This window comes from Carassius auratus, unplaced genomic scaffold, assembly GCF_003368295.1.
Source record: "Carassius auratus strain Wakin unplaced genomic scaffold, ASM336829v1 scaf_tig00217574, whole genome shotgun sequence".
NCBI classification, from domain to species: Eukaryota; Metazoa; Chordata; class Actinopteri; order Cypriniformes; family Cyprinidae; genus Carassius; species Carassius auratus.
This window is the reverse complement of record NW_020529128.1, coordinates 3,048-13,934: the sequence shown is the minus strand read 5'-3', so window position 1 is coordinate 13,934 and position 10,887 is coordinate 3,048. Positions and strand designations below refer to the sequence as shown.

Below are 10,887 nucleotides of genomic sequence, written 5' to 3'. Positions count from 1 at the left end.
GCCGGAGATCCAGCACAGTGCCGGAATACTTTAAGCCCTGGAGTTAACATAACTTAAGGATATCTGTTTACTCAAACGGTTTGAGTTAAGTTAACTTGTCAGGTTTTACAGTGTATAGGGAAGCAAAGAGGTAGCAATAAAAAAAAAAAAAAAAACTTTCATTGTTTTGGTGATTTCATTGTCTCTGGGAATCCTCTGAATAAACATGTCCTCCTGTGTGTAGACAACAAAGTCACACCATTCTAAACCAGAAATCAACATCTGGATTTGCCAAAAGTAGGAATGAGTTTTCCTTAATGTGTGTGCCCTCACTGATCTTAATATGTGGGCAGTCACCATAGCTTGCAACATTGGGGCATTTAATTTCAACATGGCTAAACACTGTCTGCCCCTTTGGATCGTACACAATGCCATCAGGTGATGACCCCATCCAGGGTGCATCAGGGTGGATAAGGAAGCCGTAGGGGTAGTGGTTAACCTCCCTTACTCTGCAGTACTCCTCTACTGCTGCAGGTTCCATGTCAAGCCCCCTCCTCATGTCGGCAGTCTGATGGCTAGGTCTCAGAAGTCTTTTGGCAAGATGAAGCAGTGCTCTGTTTTTTTTTTTTTTTTTTTTGTTTTTTAAATGAGCCATAAAGTAAGTTACATATAAGTTGAACGAAAAAAAAAAATGCTTTATTTATTTAAACATACAATGTATCATATGATGAGATTACTACTTTATCTGAGGTCTCACTGATTACTACAGAAAATTTATTACTACTATATTTGCACTTGAGAGCACTTTAACTCGGCGCAGTAATATCCACAGAAATATCTTTTTAGGAGTGATGATATTATTGCGCCGAGTCAAAGTGCTCTCAAGTGCTATTCCGCCATACATTATAGTTGTCATTTTTACCCGCTTAGAAAAGCGCCATGTTTTATTTTGTGTCACTACTCGTGTAACACTTTTTTAGCAGGGAAAACGTGGATGTGTTTGGTCGCTTCTAACTTCATCTCTGTATGGATCCTAATGAATGAACTGGGCTGAGCTAAGTGCTAACAAAGGGTCACCACGCGCCAGAGCGATTAAGTGCACGCACTGAGACAAGAGAGGTATGCATCAACTCATCTTAGTTAAGGAAATAACATAGTTTAATATGAAAAAACAGTGGAGTGTTCCTTTAATGATAATAAAAACAACACTTACCTGATGCCTTCCATCAGTTTTCATTCCTTGGGTCTGGCTGAGAGAATCACCATGTCATTTACCGGACCAGGTTTAACACCCTGCATTTGAACAAAAAAGGTTTTCAATAAATACAAACATCCATAAAGACAAAAAAGTAAGTAGAAAAGTACCCTGTTGAGAACATTAGTTACCATGGGTCTTGGCTTATGCCACTTCTGTTCAGTCTCTGTGCAGCTGTGTGTTGGGGGAACAGAGGTGATGCTAAGCTGTCAATAATGTGCAGTCTGGTACAACAGTGCTGCCACATTATTACACACAGTTGTACCTGTCACACAGGTACACAGGCAGCTTTGTAGCTGCACAGGACGACCATCCCCAAGCACAGTCTGGAAATACACAAATCTGTTATAATAGAATAAAAGTGCAGTTTTTTAAAAAGAGAATACATGAGTACAGTGAGAATGTTTAACAAAACAAACAAATTTGAACCATCGACATATAAAGATGACATGATTTTTTTTATTTTATAGCTACTAAACAATTTGTATGAGCTATAAATATTAATAATATATTATTATATTATTACAAATATTTTTTATTAATTTATATATATATATAATATGTGTCCTGTGCACTTAAATTGAGAGCTCTCTTTTCACTATCAGGACAAGACACACTGCTGATTGGCTACAAGTGTGTTTTGGGATTCGGTCAGACACAGTGGCGTAGCAAGTCAGTCCAATTACAATTACGGGCCCCCTTACACCTGGGATGCCAGGTGTACAAAACAGAAAAAAACTAACTTTTTAAACACTTTTAAACTTCTGATCTTGGCAGGGAGGCCCAAAATGTAAAAACACAAAACTACTCACTCATTTTAGTGGCATTCTCCAGGCCTTCCTTTGGCAAATTCATCCACGATGAACGTGGTGTTTCATTCACAGCTTCGTGCATTCTTGATGGAAAGAATTCCCAGTCCCGAGAGTGTATTTTGCGGAATGGTGCTCCGCAAATAATTTTTTATTAGTTTCAGTTTTGAAAATGAGCGCTCAACTGAAGCAACAGTAACAGGTGGGCCGGGGTTTGCATGAACCTTGTGACACAATAAAATGCAATTTACTTGCCTATCTGTTAGTGTGTCTGGATAGTTTACTTTATCTGTTGGAAAACCCGGTGACATATTTCCCACCGAATATCCAGCTTTCGGCTTCGTCTGCGACTGTTTCTTCGCTCCCCGACTGCAGGTACAGATTGAATGATAAGATATGCACTTATAACACTTAAAACATGAATGAATTCCATTATTCTTATGAATATGAATAAATATGACAACCGAAGGAGGATTTACTAAAAGAATTAGACTTTACCACTAGCACGTTATGTACCACGCACCACCGAGTAGATGCGCAAGGAACTTGACGCAGAGATGGCGTGACCACGCTTCTCTGAAACGCAGATGGTGTGACTGCAGTGACTCACCTCATCAAGCTGTCAGCTGCATTGTTGTTCTCATCCAAAAATGTGCAACTGGTATTAGCTGACAAAACTTTCCTCTCACCTTTGACCTTGTTGTTGTCCTTCGCACTAACGTTTGGTCGGCAAAAAAAACCTGTCTATTTTGGACAGTTTTTGTGTCGTGACTAACTTCTCCACCTTTTCTTTTCTCTTTAAGGCCCCACTTTTATGTTTATATTTGTCCATCCTTAATGTTCACGTAGTTAGCCGCTATAGTAACCTCTCACACTGTGTTTTCTTTTTTGGGCGCGACAAGGCGTCATGTAAATAAATGATGGCGTAGTAGTCTACAGCAGCCGCGGAGTGCAAGAAAAATTATAAACGCAAACAAGAAATGACGGAGAAATAAGAAATGACTGCACACGATATGCATAAAAAAGATATTTATTGCAGCCACAAATTAAAATTAAATTGAAAAAAATAATTTATTAGAAGCTGGGGCAGGCCCTGTTGGCCCGGGCCCATTGGCACGTGCATACCCTGCATGCCCGGATGCTACGCCACTGGTTAGACACTACAGTCAAAAGTGTGTTTTCAAAAATGATTTAGTACACGTTTAAGGAGCGGTGGGTCAGGTCGCTTCTACTTAGACTAATTTACATAATGTAAACGTAGATTAATCCTCTGTTTACCAATAGAGCCTTTCATTGAGACAGTGAGGGGCACGGATCTGGTTATTTTGAATCTGGGGGGGGGGGTCATGTCCCCGCCGTCCCTAGTGCCATCTGCGTGCCTGTGTTCGGTGCGCACGCGGAGAGAGAGCCGCGTCTCACAGACAGCAACACTGAACTCAGCTCTCCTTTGTGAAGTTCTCCTCTTAGTATCTCTCCTGCACCTGAATGAACAAATATGAATCGCAGTTTAAACAAACAGAAAAGGATGTGAAAGAGCCCAATTAAGCACCGCGGTGTTCTGGTGTTCAGGGCTCGTGCAGAGAGAGGTGTCTCAAAACGCTTGAACACCGAATTTGCCTCTTTTTGCTCTTGCACCGAAAAATACATTCAAAATATGTCAAGATACCTGTCTTGGAAATTATGTTCGAAATAATTGTTGGTTATGTTTTAAGTTGAAGTAAACGGTTTAGAAAAAAAATGGGATGTGTATTATATTGGGTTCATTGTCTCTTAAAGTGACCGTGCCTAATTTAGCTACTATGTATGCAAGTGAGTATATATAAAGCGCCATATAAAGCACCATGTTTTGCTTATGTGTTTTTTTCCTGAATTGCTAAGCAACCTTTTCACACCACAGTCAGAACAACATTATTGCTTGGTAATTGGCAACAACGTATTGATGGTTTTGTAAATATTGTCATACAGTTGTCTGAAGTTTTGGGGCGTGGTCTCATTATAATCTGAATAGGGCGTTCAGCACGGGGGCGTGGTCACATTACAAGATAATACACTTGTTTGGTTTAAAAGTAGACATGTCAAGCTTTCTATACACAGTAAATTTGAAATCCGGTAAACAACACCATAGGAGTTATTTTCAACACTTTGAAAGTGTATATATGAGAACCACCCACAAAGTGTTAATTTAACACTTTCAAAAGTGTTGCCTCATGCAACACCAATACAGTGTTAAAATGTGAACACTAAGAGAGTGAAATATCAACACCGATGCAGATAAAAACAACACTGTTACAGAGCTGGGTGTAGCTTTGTAGCAAACACTGACAGAGTTAAAATTCTACACTATTCCGGTGTTGACATGACACCTTTAAAAAATGAAAATCACAATATACTCGGTGTATAAAAGGGTCAAAATTTACACCATCCTGGTGTTGATAGAACACTTTTTCGGGAGTTATTTATGGTTCTGTATTACCGACTAAAAAAAAAAACCTAAAAACTAAAATAAACTAGAAAATCACTATGAAGAAAACGTCACTGTCAAGGTTTCAAAACTTTATTTCAGCACAGAGCAAGAAACCATAAATGCCATGAAATTATTACAAATAACAGTCCACGACAATGTAAAAAAGATGGTCATTGCCATAGGACATTTGTAAATCAAATGGCTTGTAGTACATCAATTCCTCAGGTTTTTTGAGTACAAGACATTGCTCTTGTTCAACAACACTGAAAGCATGAAGGTGTTCAATAAACTCTGATTCCATACACGATACCAAAAAATAAATTCCATCCTTAATAAAAATTTTAACAATCTTTCCAAAAACAGGTGCATCATCAACAAACTCTAAGAAAACAACAAGACCACTGCGATACTCAGTACCTTGACACTTTACCCACGGTGTGACCATTACCTCGCTAGAGATATCAATCTGGAGTTGCTCTGAAATAAAATCTGAGTTTTCAAGGTCAGACAACAGCTCATTTGAAACAGGCCCAGACTCAATACCCCTGATAGTACATGACTCCCAGTGATAGGCAATGGCTAGCTGGTGTTTTTTTGCAAGCGATTTGGTCAGGTTTTTGAAATTTTTTAGATTTTTCTTAAAAAACCTGTGTTTTGCCTCATACCTCATGGTCCATACATGAATCAATGGGCCAATTTGTCTGATGCATTCAGGGTAGTGAATCATAAGGTGGTGTTTTGGAATTAGATTCCTAGGATACAAATCCTTAAACAACTGATGATGCTCTTTTATCAGATGCTTCAAAAATATTATCATTCCTTCAGAGATGCAAGGAGAAAAGATAATATTAACAATATGTAAGAGCAGCAACATCAAATGCCAGTGCTTATCTCCCACTGGGACTACATCTCCAAATATGAGAGGGATGTTCTTAATGAGACACCATGTCTGACTTGCATTGAGACCAATGTTGTTTCCTGCTTGTTGAAGGTTGACCTTGGTTGGGCGGTTATTTCTTTCTAAAAAGCCATAGTTGAAGGCATACAATCTTTGAGGAATGGAATCGCCAGAAATTAGATTGCAACTCATATATTCAAAAAGCAGTTTCACTTCATACTGTGCAACTCCCTCCAGGATATCATGCATAATATCCAGCACAAAGTTATCAGATACATTAAAGTAAGTCAAGGTATTGAGTATAGAATTTCTTTTAACACCATAACATGAGTTTTCATTGGGGTTGTCAGCAAGATACTTGTAATGCTCCTCATTTAGATTTCTATTACGCAATATCATCCGTGGATCATCCTCACTAAATACTTCCTGTGCTAACACCTTGTCAGTGAGACAGAGTCTGCAGTAATGTTTTGCAGAAAAAGATTCAACATAACCAAGAATACTATTTAGACCTAGGTTATCACCGGTAATTTGCGAAATAGTACCAAAGATGGGCTCCTCAGAAAATGACACCATCAATCCCTTCTTCTCAAGTACTTTCACATCATCAACCAATGGGCCAAGTATTTTGTCCATGCCATACTTTTTTCCATCTTCAGAATGGAACAAAGAAATTAGATGTATGTTCATTAAGGAAGAGTTAATGTGTGCTGGCAGGTTACGAAGTACAAAATATAAACAGCCAAGTTTATGAACTCCTGCTTTAGATCCTAATGGGTTCGCTGTTTCAAAATCGTCATAGTAAATTTGGATCTGAAGTGCATTGCTGTGGATGGAGTACAAAGGATGTTTTTTGTAATACTGTCCATCACAAAAATCGCAATACATGTCACTTTGCCGTTCCTCTTGGATAAGATTACACACTTTATCATTCCTAAAAATGAACTCAAGAGTCTTCAGAAGAGGGATATATATGAAAGTGTCATTAACTGTTGTCTGTTCATACATCCCAGAGATTTTATTTCTTCTTGAATCGTATCTGACACCTAAGTGTATTTCAATAGGTTCAACAACCCCCCATTTCTCGCTGAAATATTTTCTCCTTTTTGTATCTGTATTAAAATCAGAGAATGGATTATTAAAACCATTAAAAACTTCTTCAACTGAACTTCTACTTGTGCTGTCAACAGGCACAACATTTAAAACATTTTCCCTTAAACTTGTATGGAAATCATTAACAAAATCCTCCATGCTTTCAACAACTGACATGATTACACTGTTTGCAACACCATTGCCCTGTAATTTGGCTATTATTGATGCACACCTTTCCCTCGAACTATCCCTTGAATCAGAAGAACATTCATGCAAACTCGCATCATGTAATCTTTGCTCTGTGTCAGACACAACAAGTGATACTGCTTCATTGAGATCTGGAGCTTGCTGATTTTGTAAAGATACAGTTTCACTGCTTGATGCTACAGCCCTCAAATGAAATCTAGTTAAATGTTTTCTAAACCCTTCATAACTTTTAAATTGCAAGGAACAACCATCCTGATCACAAACCAGACCAAATTTCTTACCAGGATATAAACCATGTACAAGTTTTAGGTGTCGAATTAATTTAGCTATTGTAGCAAACAGTGATTTACAGACATAGCATCTAAACATCATTCAAAAACTTAGCTCTAAGCTCCTTTACTCTCGGGCTCTCACTTGTGGTGCCAACATCAATTTTGTACACTGTAGTCTGGAGAAAAGTGTAAAAATATTTGAGTGGAGGATCATAACTGAGACTGAAAACAAAATGAACCTTGAAGAGTTCATCAATGGCAGCCAGTGAAGAGGATTCTTGACAGGGGATGAGCTTTTTATCCACCACAATGAAGTAGTGACTGATGGCTTCCTTGCTGCTCCCTGAGGCAAGAATGTATGGCTGACGATTCTCTTCCAGCTCAAGGTGTTCCTGTATGCTCCTGCATGCCTAAATGCGGGAAAAAATTACGTCTTTGAATAATAATGATAAATTATTAAGTACAGCTTTATCAGTTAACATTTATTTGAGACTTTTTAGCTTAATTGCACATCATAAAGACCAGGAAGCACTCCAAATCAAAACCGTACATGCACAAACAACAATTTTAGTTTAGATCATATTTAGATTAATTTTACATTTATCATTTTACAGTTTATCTAATAGTAAAAAATAAATAAATATTCAATTCAAAGTGTAACACTTATAGGCCTTGTATTTTGGCACCAGTGTACCAGATACCTACTTTGTGAAACACCACCAGATGGTCAATAGCCTGTGAAATACTGATCCTTTGGATTTTCTTTCTTTCTGAAGCCTGGGGTGATAGGAGATGCAAAAGTAGAAGGAAGGATGATATATCACCGTCCCACTCTGGAAAAAAAAGTAACTTTGTTAAATGTCTACACAAAAATGGGTATGTATAGTATGATTTTACTGCAAAGTCATTGGAAGTTTCACCTGGGGAATCCTGTGCCTCGCTGCTTTCTTTGCTCTGTTTGGCAGATGACAGTAATCTTTTCAGCAGTGGAGTGGGAGTCAAGGTCTGATAGTCTGATAACCTTTGCTTTGAAAACTGTCGGCCACCTTTCCAAAAGTCTGGAAGCAGTTTCTGACCCAAAGAGGAGTGTGAAGTCCTGAAGAATCTGAAGTTTTGAAGAAAACACAAAGAAATTACAATATATTGGGATTACAATAATGTGGCCAGTTTCAACAATGCAGACCATTTGACAGTTCTCTGATACTAACATTTAAATTTTAGTAAAAAATGAAAGAAAATCCATACCAATCCTTTAGTGTCCAGGAACCGAGGAAAAACAGAGAGAATGGTGGTGGATCCCTCTGGATCATGGACAAGGCGCTGTCTGTATTCAAACGTTGCCTTCATCTTCTGCATGATGACCTCACGTTCACTTGTATGATTCATCAAAGAGATGGCCTCTACACTTTGATCATTATCTTGCTGATGTTCTTGGTAACATAGCTGTCTGTCAAGCAAAGGACCTCCCTTTTCTTCTGTTTTTGGAATCGTCCTTATTTCCAGAAGGTCTTGTCCCCCTTTGTACTGTCTTGAGGCGCCATGACAAGAATCCAGTGTTTTTTTGGCCATCATAGAAATGTTCCTGTTGAAATGACACAAATTCTTAATTTAACCCTTAATAAAAATAAAAACATCTTTAGACATTTCCAACTGAGCACAAAATATTGAATGTCCGATCAGTGATAATGACTTACATATCCAGTCCTTCCTTGGGGATCTCTGAGTGAGGGAAATAAGGTGATAATTCCCAATCCATACTTCTGTTTGGTAAGTCGATGTGGGACCCTTCTGAAGAATTGGAACACTCAATGTTACTTTACGCTGATAGGAAATGTTTAAGAACATTTAATTAAACTAACTTTAAGGAAAAAAAAAAAAAAAAAGAATTTTTTTTGGACAATTTGCACAAATTTGTATCACCCAACTACATCTATCTACTTCACAATCTATAGAGCATCAAAATCACTAACAAACTGAATAATACAAGAGCGAATTATATTTTTAGAATTACCCTTCTGTCTCCATCATGTGTGCAACTAAGATGTTCACCATCACTTTCCTTGTGTCATCACTAATTGTGCCTGTATCTTCATACTCCTTAAGCACATTTCCTCCACCTGGTCTTGTCTGTAGAATTTGTTTTATCAGCTATAAAAAAAGAGAGTATTATTAACAGATACTATTATGAGAGAAGATAGTGCAGTAATATCTAAATTACCCTTAAATATGACCCTGATCTAAAAAATATTACCATTATATATGGGGATTACAAAAAAAAACCTTAAAGAAACTGAATATCATGATGAGTAAAACACCCAGTGTCTGTGTAATGCTACTGGGACTCACATCTCTGGCCTGTGCTCGTTGTGATGCCACATCATCATCTTCATCCTTTCTGAATCGTTTTGGACTAAACCAGTCACTCTGTTCACTGCTTTTTGAAGTTTGAGACAGTGTATCTGTATCCAAGCTTACTGAAGACTGAGGTGTGGAAGATCCTGTTAATGTTAAAACTGGGGTTAATAGATGTCATGTTAGTATATATTAATACTGAATTAAAAAAAAAAAACTAATAATGAGAATTTTTTAATCCAGAACATTGGTTGTTGAAATAAAAAGACTCAATATGATCCTTTACATTTGAACACTGAAGATATTAAAACACTACCAGTACTCATTCATAAATTGGGATACAGATCATTCAGCAGGTCCTGTTTTCACTCACCCATGTCAGTCAACTCATTTATGACTAAAACCAACCCACTGGTGGACATTAGATCAGGAAACACATCTTTATCCACCTCTGTACCAGTTTCATCTGTAACTGTAACAGCAAGGTCGTCTGGAATTGAGAACTTCTCTTTCACTGCAAAACCAAATATTTACCAATTTTAGTCAAGTTTTATTTATAATTTGACAAAGCTATAAAAAAAACATATAGATTAAATTATTATGATATTAAATATCACTCACCCTCTGCTAGAAATAAATCAAAGCACGCCTCTGAGATTTTTATGAATTTCTTCCTATTCCGAAATTGTGCTTTGACAATCATTGTGATTAAGTACCTGAACTCCTGGCTTGTAGAGGAAGAAACACATCTTACTGGTTTGCTACAAACACAGACTCAATTTGAAACAAGATTGTAAAAAAATAAAAATATCAAGACAACTTTAATAATTTATCAAAACGGCAAAGATACCAATTAAATCGAAATAGGTTAACTTTTTATCCGTTATAACCCCCCATTAACAAGACAAAACGGGAACTTTTGAGAAATGATACCATTTTCGTCTCCGTGCAAACTTTCAAACTCTCCTCCTCGAGCAGTCTAAATAAGCGCGCGGTTTCTTCATCTATTGTATCCGGAAAGACTTGCAATACAGTTTTACGCTACGTACAGCGCCCCAATGGTCAAACCTCGTTATTGCCGATACATTTTACATAAAAATATATGTGGTAAATTGGTTTTAATTGTCGACATTGTCCACTTTTCTCAAATGAGACTTCCCCGATGACGTATGCAGCCTTCAAATGCGACCAGGACGCAGCCTCCGATATGAGACAGCAATATATTCCACGACTACACATATTACATTTTTTTGCTCCTTAAAATGTAATTGAGTACTTTAATTCACTAAAATAAATAAACTAACGTTAACCACGTCTGACCATAGACTGTATAAAAACACAAATCATATAACGCTGCTCAAACATCGACATAAAACGTATCAAGTTACCACAGTTCAAAACCATGAAGGTCCCAGAAGCATGGTCAACGATCAGCAGAAATCCAAGCCGAATCTTAAAACAAAATCTGAACAATCTTTTTTAGGCCAATAACCATATTGATATATACATTTTCTATTAACGTTAGCGGACTGCAGAAATTCCATGTGCCACAGTTCACC

General features: G+C 37.5%; 1 protein-coding gene and 1 long non-coding RNA gene across 2 annotated transcripts; both read right to left on the bottom strand.

Moving 5' to 3' along the window:
- Positions 1 to 4,640: 4,640 nt before the first annotated feature.
- On the bottom strand, positions 4,641 to 6,483 carry LOC113101208 (uncharacterized). Its single transcript, XM_026265606.1, has 2 exons — positions 6,237 to 6,483; positions 4,641 to 5,954 (listed from the first exon to the last, which is right to left on the bottom strand). The coding sequence occupies exons 1-2, from the start codon at positions 6,411 to 6,413 to the stop codon at positions 4,641 to 4,643; spliced, it is 1,491 nt and encodes a 496-aa protein (XP_026121391.1). The 5' UTR covers positions 6,414 to 6,483.
- A 1,502-nt stretch (positions 6,484 to 7,985) lies between these two features.
- On the bottom strand, positions 7,986 to 9,402 carry LOC113101209 (uncharacterized). The gene is made up of 5 exons (XR_003289963.1): positions 9,323 to 9,402; positions 8,988 to 9,124; positions 8,671 to 8,764; positions 8,222 to 8,558; positions 7,986 to 8,081 (listed from the first exon to the last, which is right to left on the bottom strand). It is a non-coding gene; the product is annotated as an uncharacterized LOC113101209 (long non-coding RNA).
- Positions 9,403 to 10,887: the final 1,485 nt, after the last annotated feature.

What these genes read in the sequence shown, in the direction of transcription:
- LOC113101208 (XM_026265606.1), bottom strand. Translation starts at nt 6,413, where the DNA reads ATGTATGAACAGACAACAGTTAATGACACTTTCATATATATCCCTCTT. An exon ending in AACATCCTTTGTACTCCATC is followed by an intron (nt 5,955 to 6,236) that starts CACAGCAATGCA and finishes GAGGAGCCCATC; the next exon opens with TTTGGTACTATTTCGCAAAT.